Source organism: Geotrypetes seraphini, chromosome 2 (genome assembly GCF_902459505.1).
Source record: "Geotrypetes seraphini chromosome 2, aGeoSer1.1, whole genome shotgun sequence".
In the NCBI taxonomy this organism is placed as follows: Eukaryota; Metazoa; Chordata; class Amphibia; order Gymnophiona; family Dermophiidae; genus Geotrypetes; species Geotrypetes seraphini.
Genome location: NC_047085.1, coordinates 385892889 through 385905942, shown reverse-complemented (window position 1 = coordinate 385905942; position 13054 = coordinate 385892889). Strand labels below are relative to the sequence as shown.

At 44.0% G+C, this 13054-nt stretch overlaps 1 protein-coding gene across 3 annotated transcripts in view; it reads right to left on the bottom strand.

Annotated features, from left to right (window-relative positions):
* The window catches only part of HACL1 (2-hydroxyacyl-CoA lyase 1), a 62199-nt gene that overhangs the window by 48692 nt on the left and 453 nt on the right, over nt 1–13054 (bottom strand). For 2 of the 3 annotated variants that reach the window (XM_033930727.1, XM_033930724.1), the window contains exons 2-4: nt 6403–6507; nt 402–442; nt 109–189 (exon numbers count right to left, since the gene is read on the bottom strand). In XM_033930727.1, the coding sequence (XP_033786618.1) occupies nt 109–189; nt 402–442; nt 6403–6507 (227 nt within the window). Of the gene's footprint in view, nt 1–108; nt 190–401; nt 443–6402; nt 6508–12944; nt 13019–13054 lie in introns of all 3 variants that reach the window. The other variant, XM_033930725.1, reaches the window with a different exon arrangement.

The window sequence follows — 13054 nt, the reverse complement described above, 5'->3', positions numbered from 1 at the left end:
TGGAAATTTCAGGCTGCACTTTTGCAAACCCAGATAATATAGTAAAGATTGAAAAAGATATAATGCAATATTTAGAAATTAATGATACATAAGATGTGATTACCTTACCAGCAGTTCATGTTAGCATTTGCCATTCCACTCAAAGCATTGATGAGACCCGGCCCAGAGACCACGAGGCACACACCTGGTCTAAAGAACAAAACAAAACAAAAAAAAGGGCAGCCACAGCCAAGACGTTTATGCTCAAAATGCAGCATGTGATGTGCACTGGGATCCAAAGCATGTATGAATCTTGTTATGCCTATGTAAAGCACTCCTTGCTAGTCACAACTTAGCCCAACTTTCTAAAAAGATATGTGCCCAGCACCCTCCAGAAATACCCCATGCACCTCGTAGCTCACCTGCCTGTTAGATATCCAACAGCAGAGGCAGCATAACAAGCCTGGAGAAAGATAACAGAATTAGTCCTCTGGTTGAAAGTTATCATCAATATGTCACACACGAACAAATTTCTTTCATGGGTTTAAGGACAGCTTGAAATTAAAAGATTGAGAGAGAGAAAAAAAAGAATTTAAAAAAAAAAAAACTGTTGATAACAAAGGTTATTTGCTCAATGTCATTGAACTATGTTACAAATTAATTTTGCAGAACTTGAACTCTTGTATACTAAAACCCATTAACATCTTATCGATGAAAACTCATGCAGGATCTGGATTGGGAATATTCCAATCCCACAAACCAGTAACATAGCCACAAGTCTATTTCTGGGCGGGCTCATGAATTTCTTCTTTGTCTTCTCCTCCCACCCCTATATTAAAATGAATAAATAAATACTTTAGCTGGAAGGGTTGTCCGAGCCCTACTAACTGAAGAGCCCCTTGTGCCGTTTGAGCAGTGGGAAAGTCAGCAGCATGCTTTCATCCATCAATGCCAGCACTCCCTAGCCCTAGATGTGCTCAATTAGTACAGGGGGTGTACTTAGGCAGAAGTCCATCTTTAGCTGGTGGGGCTTGGGCATTCCTACTAGCAAGACCAAACTTGTGCCACTTCTGGTTGGGCTTGGACTCAAAGTGAAGTACAGCTGATCCTAGGAGAGTGCAAGGCCTGACAATTCAATGGGCAGCATGATATCCTCTGGCCTGGCACAGGATGATTCCATATATACCAGCTGCTGTAGTTCCTGCCTCACTGATGCTTTTGAAAATGGAAACTGACGTTAGATATTGAAGGCAGGGCACTGAGTCCAAACTTTGACTCCCTCTCACCACTAGGATGATGGTGATGGGGCTGAACTAATGGAAGATTAGATTCTTACCTTGATAATCTTCTTTCCAGTAGAAAAGCACAAGAGTCCTGAACCTATGGGCAGTGCATCTTCACTCACAAGATATGCAGAAGGCATCATCTACATTTTCAATTGCATCTCCCTGCATCATCGGGCAGTGCTTTCTCTCCTGAGTTTATACCAAAGCAGGGATAACCCTTGAAAGAGAAGAAATAACAAGAAGGGACACAGAGAACCCCCCTGATGACAAACCAAAGAGAAACCCTTTGCTATTGTTGAATAAAAAGGCTAGAGATGAGCTCTCTCTCCCTCTTACATATCTTGAGCAAGCTCTGCAGAAACCTCTTTGTCGAGGTTCGTTATCTTTTTCATATACAGTGCTTCTGCTGAGAACGGATCCTGTACAAAATTATAAATCTTTGTGGGAATGTGAGTTGGGTGTCACTTTTACATCTGAACAGTGGAATAGATGTTTTAAGAGTTTATTGAAGAACTCTATTTCTAGTAATATGAATGAAAATGGGCATAAAATATTGTATAGATGTATTATACTCCCTATCGCTTGCATAAGATATACAGTACTGTGAGTCCTCTGTGCTAGAGGGATTGTGATGCAGTAGGAGATTTTTCTCATATTTGGTGGAAATGTTCAGTAATACAAAGATTTTGGCAGCGTGTACTTCATGTTTATTATTTAATTACAGGAATATTGTATCTGCCCGAGGCTCATTATTGTTTATTACATATGAAGCCATCTTATTTATCTAAGGATCAACATATTTTTGCCTGTTATTTTTTTTTTTTTTTACAGCAGCTAAATTAGAAAGAATTTTGCACTTACCTTGTCCCACTTGCTGAGGAAGATGGACTTTGTTTGATGTTGAAATTGACAGCTTTAAAAAAAATGGACGTCTGCGGTTTTTCCATAAAGTTTGGGACATTTATTTGCAATGGAGAGAGACACTTACTTCAGTCTTCATAATAAGGGATTTTATCATGTATATTGATGGCTATTATATTTTGGGGTATCATTTGAATTTTTTGTGATGATTGCATTGCTTCTTATTTTCTGGTTTGGTGAGGTTTCTTTGTTTTTGGGTCTTTGTTGGGGTGCGGAAGGGGTTTATTTTCTGGACTATTACTTCTCAAGCTTTGTATACTTAGCTTTTGTATTATTGTTGTATATTATTTTGCAAAAATAAAACAGTTTAAAAAAAAAGAGAAAGTGTGCTGAAGATTCACTGTTCTCTGGTAAGAGAAGTTAACAGAAGTGGCCTTGAGAAGGCAATTGACTGCTTCTGGCCAGGAAGAACCCCCTCAGGATGGCTAGAGAAATTAATCAGACAGCCAAAAACAACAGATCCTGCCAGCTTAGAAAGCTTGTGACTGTCTACCTGGGGGAGAGAGGATTTACCTATGTTTTTAAATATTCGTACTATTTTGTATATCGCCTAGAATATAGATTAGGCAATTAATCAAACTGTATAATAAACTTGGAAACTTGGGAGGGACGACTGCCATGATGGACAAATAAATGGCCACATCAACTAGAACAGATCTGACATGGCTAACCTGGACAGTGCTTACTCTACCACAGAAAGTAGTGGATCAAATCTTGACCTGGAAAAAAAACCTAAGATCTCCCGGAGGACCATAAGAAAGCTGGCACTATCGACCTTGCAATAGAGCTGAAGGACTGTCTCAACTTGTAAAACCATCAACTCTTTAAGCTTGAATAGGCTACTGAGCCTATAAATTGGAACAAGAGAGAATTTGCCCTGTATGAACCAGACAACTGCTCTTCCGAATAGCAAGACAAATGTCTTAGGGATGCCTTTAGTTTGAAAAATAGCTGAATCATTCAGCTTAAATATCTAGTGAAATAAAACAGAGCTTATTCACCAATCATGCCTAACAGGGCAAGGCCTTCCAGAAAAAGAAGGAATGTGATTTTCAGTCTGAGACAGTAGCAATCTATACCCAGAGTCCTTTGAAAGCAAGGCTCAGGCCTAAATGATGATAGACTGTTATAAGGGAAACAGCAACTTCTGGCTGAAGACAAGAGAGCTTGGTTCCCACACTCTGCAACTGAGGGCTAGGGTATCATTCCAGAGGATGAAACAGCTGTGGTATAGAGAAGACTGGAATAACCGTCGTAAGGAAATGGCCAAAACTACTGCTGGACAGAATGGCTGCGACAGTCTGCTGAAAGACACTAAAGAGATGTCTAGTGATCTATGAGGCCCCTGAGACCAGCAGTCAAACACAAGTCTGCTGTGTGCTGTCAACATGGCCTAAAGTCAGCTGTTGAAGCTAGGCCAAATTAGACAACCACTGCCGCAAAAAGGCAAACTGCTTCTGGAACCATCTTATTCTTGGGGGATGTCAGAACTAATTTAGATAGTACAGACCTCAGGTGTGTCTTAAAAGATGATGTTGCAACAGTGTTCTAGAGCTTGATACTGTTTCAGCTAAACCCTGGGTCAGACCAATGGTCCATCAAGCCCAGTAGCCTGTTCTCACGGTAGCCAATCCAGGTCACTAGTACCTGGCCAAAACCCAAGGAGTAGCAATATTCCATGCTACCAATCCAGGGCAAGCAGTGGCTTCCACCCTGTCTTTGTCAATAACAGACTATGGACTTTTCCTCCAAGAACCTGTCCAAACCTTTCTTAAAACCAGCTACACTCCAGCTGTTCTCAATGGTGTGGTCCAGTTCTCGCAGAAATCTCAATAGGATACTACTAAATCTCCCATCCTAGTTTCAAATGAAGGTGTACAGCATAAATGAGGAACCTCCAGTCTGAGGACCACAAAGCTGCTATGCTTTTAGGATATTCCTGATGAACATGCTTGATAGAGATTTAGGTACAACTGAGGCAGTATGTAGGCAAATCTCTCTTGTGTATATTTATTATGTAGAATAATACATATTTTGACAGCGCTACTTTATGTACATGGTGCTCTAGTAAAATTCCCTTTGAACCTTCCATCAGCATAAATTCAACTCCGTATATAATTCATCCAACGATTAAAATTTTAGGAGTTATTCTGGACCAGCATCTTACAATGAAAGCTCAGATAGATGCTGTAGTACATAAATGCCAATTACGAACAATTAGATCTCATTTCAAATTTACTACTTTTAGACTATTGGTTCAATTGTTATTACTAAGGGCTCCTTTTACTAAGGTGCGCTAGTGTTTTTATCGCACGCACTAAACCACACGGTACGCTTCTAGAATAACGTTAGCTCAATGCTGGTGTTAAGGTCTAGTGCATGCAATTTAGCGCACGCTATTCCGCGCGTTAAGGCCCTAACGCATCTTAGTAAAAGGAGCCTTAAGTTTTCTCGATTACTGTAATATTATCCGACAGTCACTAAGAAAGAATTAGCAAGACTTATACTAATACAGAATACAGCGGTCAGAATGATTTATGGCCTGAGGAAATGGGATCATGTCACACCCTTTTATTGTGAATTGCAATGGTTGCCTATGGGAGCTCGGGTGTTGTTTAAGTTAGGTTGTTTCTGTTATAAGGCTGTTTATGGTATAGCTCCTTTTTATCCGGTCAATAGATTTTCTTTGGCTTCCGACATAGTAGTAAAACCCATCCTTTGTTTAATTTTTCATCTGTCCAGGGTTGTAGGAGTAAGAAATTTCTTAATCATACTTTGACATCTCAGGCAGCTCTTCATGACAAAGAATTTCAAACGTTACTGCTCACAACCCGTTCTTACAGACAATTGAAGACAATTTAGAAGACAATTGAAGACCTATTTTTTTTCTAAGCACTTGACTGACTGACTGACTAACTAACCATCTTATTTTATGTAATATGTTTACTTTTATAATCTTTTATAAACCGCGGTGAACTTCTGGTTACGCGGTTAATAAGCACAATGTTATGTTATATCTCACTGCCCAGAGTTAATGGCAGATAAAGTTACTTGCCTCTGCTACTTATTCCTTGCGACTGAGCAGGATTTGCAAACTAGCCTCCCTGGTTCTCCCACTGCACTAACCCACTCCTCTCAAGGACTAGAGATTCCCTATCCCTCACATATGGTGCTATTGCCCGATGGATTCTAGTTCCCATTGAGCTAGAAGCCCAAGAGCAGAAGAAACTGCCTCTGCCACCAAAAAACTAAAAATGGCTCAGTAGTCACTGTGGTATTATATATATATTATGAGCGAGGTGTCACATTAAGTTGTACTCAGATATCCAATGCCAATATCAGGGCAAAGACCCCGGAGTTACCCACATAACAGCAATCATATAGATCTCATAGCTGAATATTGCCAGATTTGGGATTTTCTATAGATAATGCTGGAGTATTGTCTGAATAGTGCGGCACACACATGAGATATAGTTGGTACATAAATGCACCAAGAGTGAACCCTTTCTGCCGTGCACACTACGGACATATATTCTGGAACAGAACTGCCCCCCCCCCAAAAAAAACAAACAAACACCACACCACTAGTTTGAAGGACTGGCAAACGTTTACATCTTTGAGGAGAATCCCTGAATGAGATGCTGCAGCAAGCAGGGTCTGAGCTCAAAAACACAGGGCTCTTTTCTTATCTCAGTAACAATTTTCTAAAACCTGCTTTTCTACTTTTGGGTTGTCTATCAGCTGCTCCTAAAGCTACATACCGGTAATTCAGTCGGATTCCCCAACTTAACTACTGCCTGCCCTGGCAGCATCAGACTAGGTCTGGTTATGAATTTCCCCTTTACTGCCAACCCAAATGATCAGACATCTGAAAAGGCAGCTCCATAACTTCTGCTACATCTACGAGGGGGTGCTGAAAAAGCTCTCAGCCCAACCGAGAATGACATGAATATGGTTCAATCAATGATCTGAAACAATAGCAAAACACAGAATTTCATTTCTGCATATTGGTACTTAACGAAATAAAATAACACTTTTTTTCAGTTACAGCGACAAAATAACACTCAGAACTTAGGAAATTGGTTGGTTGGGCTGAGAACTTTCAGCACCCCCTTGTATGGTGGGATAAAACCTCAATGTGAGCTAGAAACACCTTGGCGCCTTCACGGAGGGCTGTACTTTGATCACAGAGACAAGGCAGCAGGGACATACTCACCGCTTGTTCATTCCTCATCCCTATGTACTTGATCCCTTCTGCTTGAGCTGCAAATGCTACTTCAATGATCGGGATGCCCACAATACCAAACATATATTCAATGCTCTGAAGAAAGAAATAAGAAAAAAAAAATTCCAAATATTGTTTCTTTTTTTTTTCTTTTTTTAGATACTCCTACTTCTCATTGTATCTTTATAATATATAAAGAATCCCACAGAATAAGCCAACAGCAACAGTCTGTAGTTATCTTGAGCTCCTTGTTGATCTTTGCAACTATTTTTTTTAGCTTTAGTATAGCAATAAATAAAATGGAGTTCACCGGCTTGACAGAAGAGAAGTCACTTGTATTATATGGCTACCTGACATGCTATCACATAGTCCATGTGGATCACAACCTGAATTGGAAGCAGTAACAGCTATATTAACTTGAATATTTCTTGTATAAAGGGTTGGCAATTACAAACTTTGGCAAATTCATGGCTGAGCCATGGCTTGGTCCCCACTCCCAGCTACCTGTGAAATCTGGCTCATTCTGAGACCAAGTACATCAAATCCAAAACCAGTCATAGGCATTCTCAGTGAGGCTATTATACAGTACGCCTGCTTGGAGTGGTGAGGAATATATTTAAAACAAACTTTAGGAATGTTGTATTTAATATGTTCTCCTATAATTAATATGGTTTTAAATAAATACTCTAAGGATTGCCTTCTCATACCATACACTCCATCCAGAACACTCAGATCAGCAGAACCCCATCTTCTCACCGTTCCTCTTTAAAAATTATTGGTACGAGGCGGGCAGTAATTTTCTCAATAACAGGCCCGCAGCCTTAGAACGCTTTACCAGGATATTTGCATAATGAAATGTCATTGGACAGATTGAAAGGCTCCCTGAAAAGTTTTTTGTACAGGGACGCCTTTGAAACATAATTTTGAGAATCATGAACTCTTTTGTTCACATCTCTGTTATCTTATCCTTTGTCTTTTAGACTCAATAGGATCAAGTCTCTTTTACATTAGATACTCTTAAGGCTAGATTCACGAAGGGCACAGATTGAGGGATCCAATCCATGTCAGGGGGGGGGCTAATTCACGAATCACCCTCATGCAAATGAGGGCGATCGGAATCACGCCCCCATACGACTGTCAAGATCGCTCTCTAGCACAGTGGCGTACCAAGGGGGGGGCGGGAGGGGCGGTCCGCCCCGGGTGCCAGCCCTGAGGGGGTGCTCCCGGCCTTGCCGTTCATTCCACCCCCCACCCCCGAAGGACCGCTCGCCCCACTGACCTTCCTGCACCACCTGTGAAGCAGCCCGCAGCAGGATCGCGACGTCAGCGATCCCTGAGCTGCTTGGGCGCTGCTTCCTGCGCCGCGGTCCCGCCCCTCCTCTGACATCAGAGGAGGGGCGGGACCGCGGCGCAGGAAGCAGCGCCTAAGCAGCGCAGGGATCGCTGACGTCGCGATTCTGTTGCGGCTGCTTCATAGGTGGTGCAGGAAGGTCAGTGGGGCGAGCGGTCCTTCGGGGGTGGTGGGGGGATTGAACGGCAAGGTCGGGAGCATAGGTAGTGCTGCTTCATAGGGGCGAGCGGTCCTTTGGGGTGGGGCGGGCGGGAAGGCAGGCTTTCAAGGGGGAGGGGGGTGACAGGCAGGCAGGCAGGCCTTCAAAGGGGGGGGACAGGTAGGCCTTCAAGGGGGGAGGCAGGCCTTCAAGGAGGGGGACAGGCCTTCAAGGGGGTGTGCAGACCTTCAAGGGGGGGGCAGGCAGGCCTTCAAGGGGGGCAGGCAGGTCTTCAAGGGGGGAACAGGTCTACAAGGGGGTGGGACAGGCCTACAAGGGGGTGGGACAGGCCTACAAGGGGGTGGGACAGGCCTACAAGGGGGGGACAGGCCTTCAGAGGGGGTGCAGGCCTTCAGAGGGGGTGCAGGCCTTCAGAGGGGGTGCAGGCCTTTGGGGGGTGCAGGCCTTCAAGGGGGGGGACAGGCCTTCAAGGGGGGGGACAGGCCTTCAAGGGGGGGGACAGGCCTTCAAGGGGGGGACAGGCAGGCAGGCCTTCAAGTGGGGGACAGGCAGGCAGGCCTTCAAGGGGGGGACAGGCAGGCAGGCCTTCAAGGGGGGGGACAGGCCTATAAGGGGGGGACAGGCCTACAAGGGGGTGGGACAGGCCTTCAAGGGGGGTGCAGGCCTTCGGGGGGGGGGTGCAGGCCTTCGGGGGGGGGGCAGGCCTTCGGGGGGGTGCAGACCTTCAAGGGGGGGACAGGCCTTCGGGGGGGTGCAGGCCTTCAAGGGGGGGGGACAGGCCTTCAAGGGGGGGACAGGCCTTCAAGGGGGGGACAGGCAGGCAGGCCTACAAGGGGTGGACAGGCCTACAAGGGGGAGACAGGCCTACAAGGGGGTGGGACAGGCCTTCAGGGGGGGACAGGCCTTCAGGGGGGTGCAGACCTTCAGGGGGGGGAAAGGCCTTCAAGGGGGGGGACAGGCCTTCAAGGGGGGGGACAGGCCTACAAGGGGGGGACAGGCCTACAAGGGGGGGACAGGCCTACAAGGGGGGGACAGGCCTACAAGGGGGGGACAGGCCTACAAGGGGGGGGGACAGGCCTACAAGGGGGGGGACAGGCCTACAAGGGGGGGACAGGCCTACAAGGGGGGGGACAGGCCTACAAGGGGGGGGACAGGCCTACAAGGGGGTGGGACAGGCCTTCAAGGGGGACAGGCAGACCTTTAAGGGGGGACAGGCAGACCTTTAAGGGGGGACAGGCAGACCTTTAAGGGGGGACAGGCCTTTGGGGGGGGACCCTGGTTTAGAAGTACACGGAGGGAAGGGGGTGTTCAAAGAGACGTGCATATGCCAAACTTTGGGGGGCGAAGGAAGAAATAATGGGTCTGAAAATAGAGGAGAGGGAGAGAGATGATGGACCATGGGATTTAGGGAGGGAAGGAACAGAAAGGGAGAGAAATTGGACACGAGGAATGGTGTGGAGGAGGGATAGAGATACTGGATAGGAGGGTAATTGGGAAAAGAAAGGGAGAGATGGTGGACTCTGGGGTGGTGGGGAAGGAGGGAGAAATGCCGGATGAAAGGGTAGTTAAGAAAAGGTGGATCTGTGGAGGGAGATGAAAAAAAGGAAAGATACCAGACTTCCTGGGGAGGGAAGGGAAATGGAAAGGGAGGACAGAGTTGGCAGATGGATGGTTAGCATGCAGAAAGAAGAAAGAAGGAGACCCTGGCAAGCAAGTTATCAGAAGAAACCCAGAGCCTTGGACCAACAAGATTTGAAATATAACCAGACAACAAAAGGTAGAAAAATTAATTTTATTTTCTATTTTGTGATTATAATATGTCAGATTTGAAATGTGTATCCTGCCAGAGCTGGTGTTGGACTGCAAACGTGAGCTAGGATTTAACAGAGAGAGGAAAAGTCCTTTTTGTTTCTTTATTTTATTTACACCACAGCGCCAGTGTGGTTAGGAGAAGCCAAAGGGGGTGAAAAAGCTATAAAACCCACCAGGAGTTTTGAAAAAAATCACCCAACTGGGCAGGAAAATCGAATTGAAAAACCAATTCAATAGGCTGAATCGAATCGAAATTTTTTTTCCTGAATCTGGCAGCATTAGTTTGCGCTACTGTCTTAGACTTTAGGACCTGGGATTGGGGAGAGATGGCATCCTCAGTACTTTATAATGCAAGTGAAACGAGGATTTGGTCAGACTTTTGAAGGGTCTGCAGAAAAAAATATTGTATAGGCCGGGGACATGAGACAGCAGGAAATGGGAACTTTTCTTCCTTCTATTTTTGTGAATGGAAAGGCTGAGGATGTCAGAGAGTTCAGTTAAAATATGTGCTTTATAAGAAAATATAATAATGTGTTTTATAAAGTTTATAGCATAGCTGGCCTACCCAGTGAGGTGTTCCTAGTGGTGGTGGTGGCAGCGTGTCAATGTGTTGAGAGGAAGAGGTGGTTTGGGAAATTCTGCTGAGCAAACTCCGGGCCCATTTCCACCCCCCAGTTAGTCCACTCCAATCAACTGGTTCACACACTGAGTGGGTCTTTGGGTGTTGTTTTGGGATCTCTTCCAGTGGTTTATCAGTATCTCCTTCTGGTCCAAGGAAGGAAACTTTGTTATCCTTAGCATTGACCTACCGAATATGTTTGTAACAGCGCTGCTTGTGTGGCATTAGGCTATGTAGTGATCGAAAGAAAAAAACAGACCTTTGCACATTTTTGCACTATATGGTGGGTGTATGAGGAGATTCACATTTCCTGCACAGCTAAGTCCATGTGAAGTTACCTTGTGCTGTATTTGACATCTAGCAAGATCTCTGTTTGAAAGGAAAGATCTAAACTTAAAAATGAAGTGGCCAGAAGTTATGGTAAAAGCAGATAGTGTAGCTGGTTTTAAGAAAGATTTGGACAAATTCCTGGAGGAAAAGTCCATAATCTGTTATTAAGACATGGGGGAAGTGTCTGCTTGCCCTGGATCGGTAGCATGGAATGTTGCTACTCTTTGGGTTTTGACCAGGTATTAGTGTCCTGGATTGGCTACCATGAGAATGGGCTACTGGGCATGATGGACCATTGGTCTGACCCAGTTAGGCTATTCTTATGTTATGTTCTCATCTGTAGGGGCCTTTGTTTTCACTTCTTATTTAATGTATTTTTTTTTCTGGGAACTTATCAGTGTTTTTTATAATGGGAACAAAAATGGAAGAGAATTAATGTGTGTGGGATGAGGGGGTAACTAATTTCTTCAGCTAAATAATTCAATCCACTTCAAACAGACATAGGAGAACTCACGCACCATTCACACACCCTCCAACCAAAAACGTCAAAAGAAAAAAACTGTTCGACAACCTCCTAGCCATTCGAGCTGCAACACTCGACCCCCAACTCTACAACCTATTGACCTTGACCACAGACTACAAAACCTTCAAAAAGAAATAGAAACCCTTCTATTCAAAAAACACATAAAACCGAACTAACACAATCAGAACTGTCCCAAGCATCACCTGCAACTACTCCATATGTACTTCTGATGTCATGACAATTCAGACATAATTTATGTTATGTTATGTTAGGAATATAAGAAAATTTTCACTGCCTGTTTCTATTCTGACCATTTATTCCGTTCCATGGTCATTACAAAAAATATTTTTTTACATGGGGGGGGGGGGGTGTCAAAAAATGATGGGCCCCGGGTGCCACATACCCTAGGTATGCCACTGCCATCTGTAGATGGTCTGCGCATGCTTAAGGGCAGCGACCTTTTTATAACTTTACTTTTGTTTCTTTTTTTCTTCGCGAGCCCGTGGTTTTAACCCGCTTTAAACTCGTGGGTTAAAACCACGGGCTTGTAGTGTGGGGAAGGGCAGGAGAGATTCGGGGTGAGAGCAGGGTGGCAGATGAGATTCGAGGCAAGCAGGAGAAGAATGGGAGATTCGGGGCAGGCAGGAGAGAGCAGGAGATCAAGGCTGAGAGCAGAAAAGCAGGGCAGAGAGCAGGGCGGCAGAAGGCAGAGCAGTCGGAAAGGACCTTAGCGACTGGTCCTCAGCAGTCGCTTATTTTTGGATCAACCAGTCCAGTCGGTGTTGCTTTTTTATTTTAGTGAATCGCTTCCTGCCTGCATTTAAATGCCATTCTCCCTCATTTGCATGCATGGATCAGAGGATGATCAGGACAGAGGTTAGTGAATCGGGTCAGAGGGAAATCGGGTCGTAAAGGGGTCGTAAGTTGATCGGTGGGCTTAGTGAATCTAGCCCTTAGTTTTGATTTTCTATTTTACCCTTATCCTGTCCTGTTGTACTTCTCCCTACATGTTTATTGTAGTTTCTCCCCTCTTCCATCCTGTATCAGTCCTGTCGTTTATATGTCTGTCCAATATTGTGTCTAGATATTGTACTGTTTTCCCCATTTTAGATTTGTAATAGGCTTTGAAATTTATGACAATGCGTGCACATCAAATTTTAAATAAAAGCTTGAAGTTATAGCTTGATTTTTTTTTACTAGCTAGCATGTGCTAAGTATTTTTTTCTCCCTTCGTCCTCTATTACTTTTGTACTTTGCACCATTTTCATAATCCCCGCTACAGAGTATTCAGTAACTTTGTTAAGTGTATAAACTCCTGGCCATTCTCCAGCTAGAACTCCTCCCCCCTAATAAGAGAATGACTTTTCTAAAACCAGAAGCAACTTATACTGTACATTTCACGCTTGCCTAGCTTCAGAACTACCTCAAGTTTATTTCAAGTTTCAAGTTTATTTACAATTTGATTAATCGCCTATTCCAAATTCTAAGCGATGTACAAATCAGCAAAATACATAGTTAAAATATACATAAAATAAACATACATAACTAACAAAGGGATTAAGTTTGCAAAACATAATAAAAAAACTCATTTACAAACACAGTAAAACAATAGGCAAGGAAAGAAATACAATCTAAGTAATGTAGGAGTTAACAATTAGAGGTTGAGCACCTCACTGATTTCTGTGTACTTCTATACATTCAGACAGCAAAAAAAAAAAAAAAAAAATCTAATCTCTACCTCAAATCTCGGGGAGCTGTCAGGCAAGCAAGTGGAAGTAAACACGGAAGGAATGAAAAGTCGAGAGAGTAGAACTAGAAAAAAAAAAGCCGATTAAAAGCACGCATCAA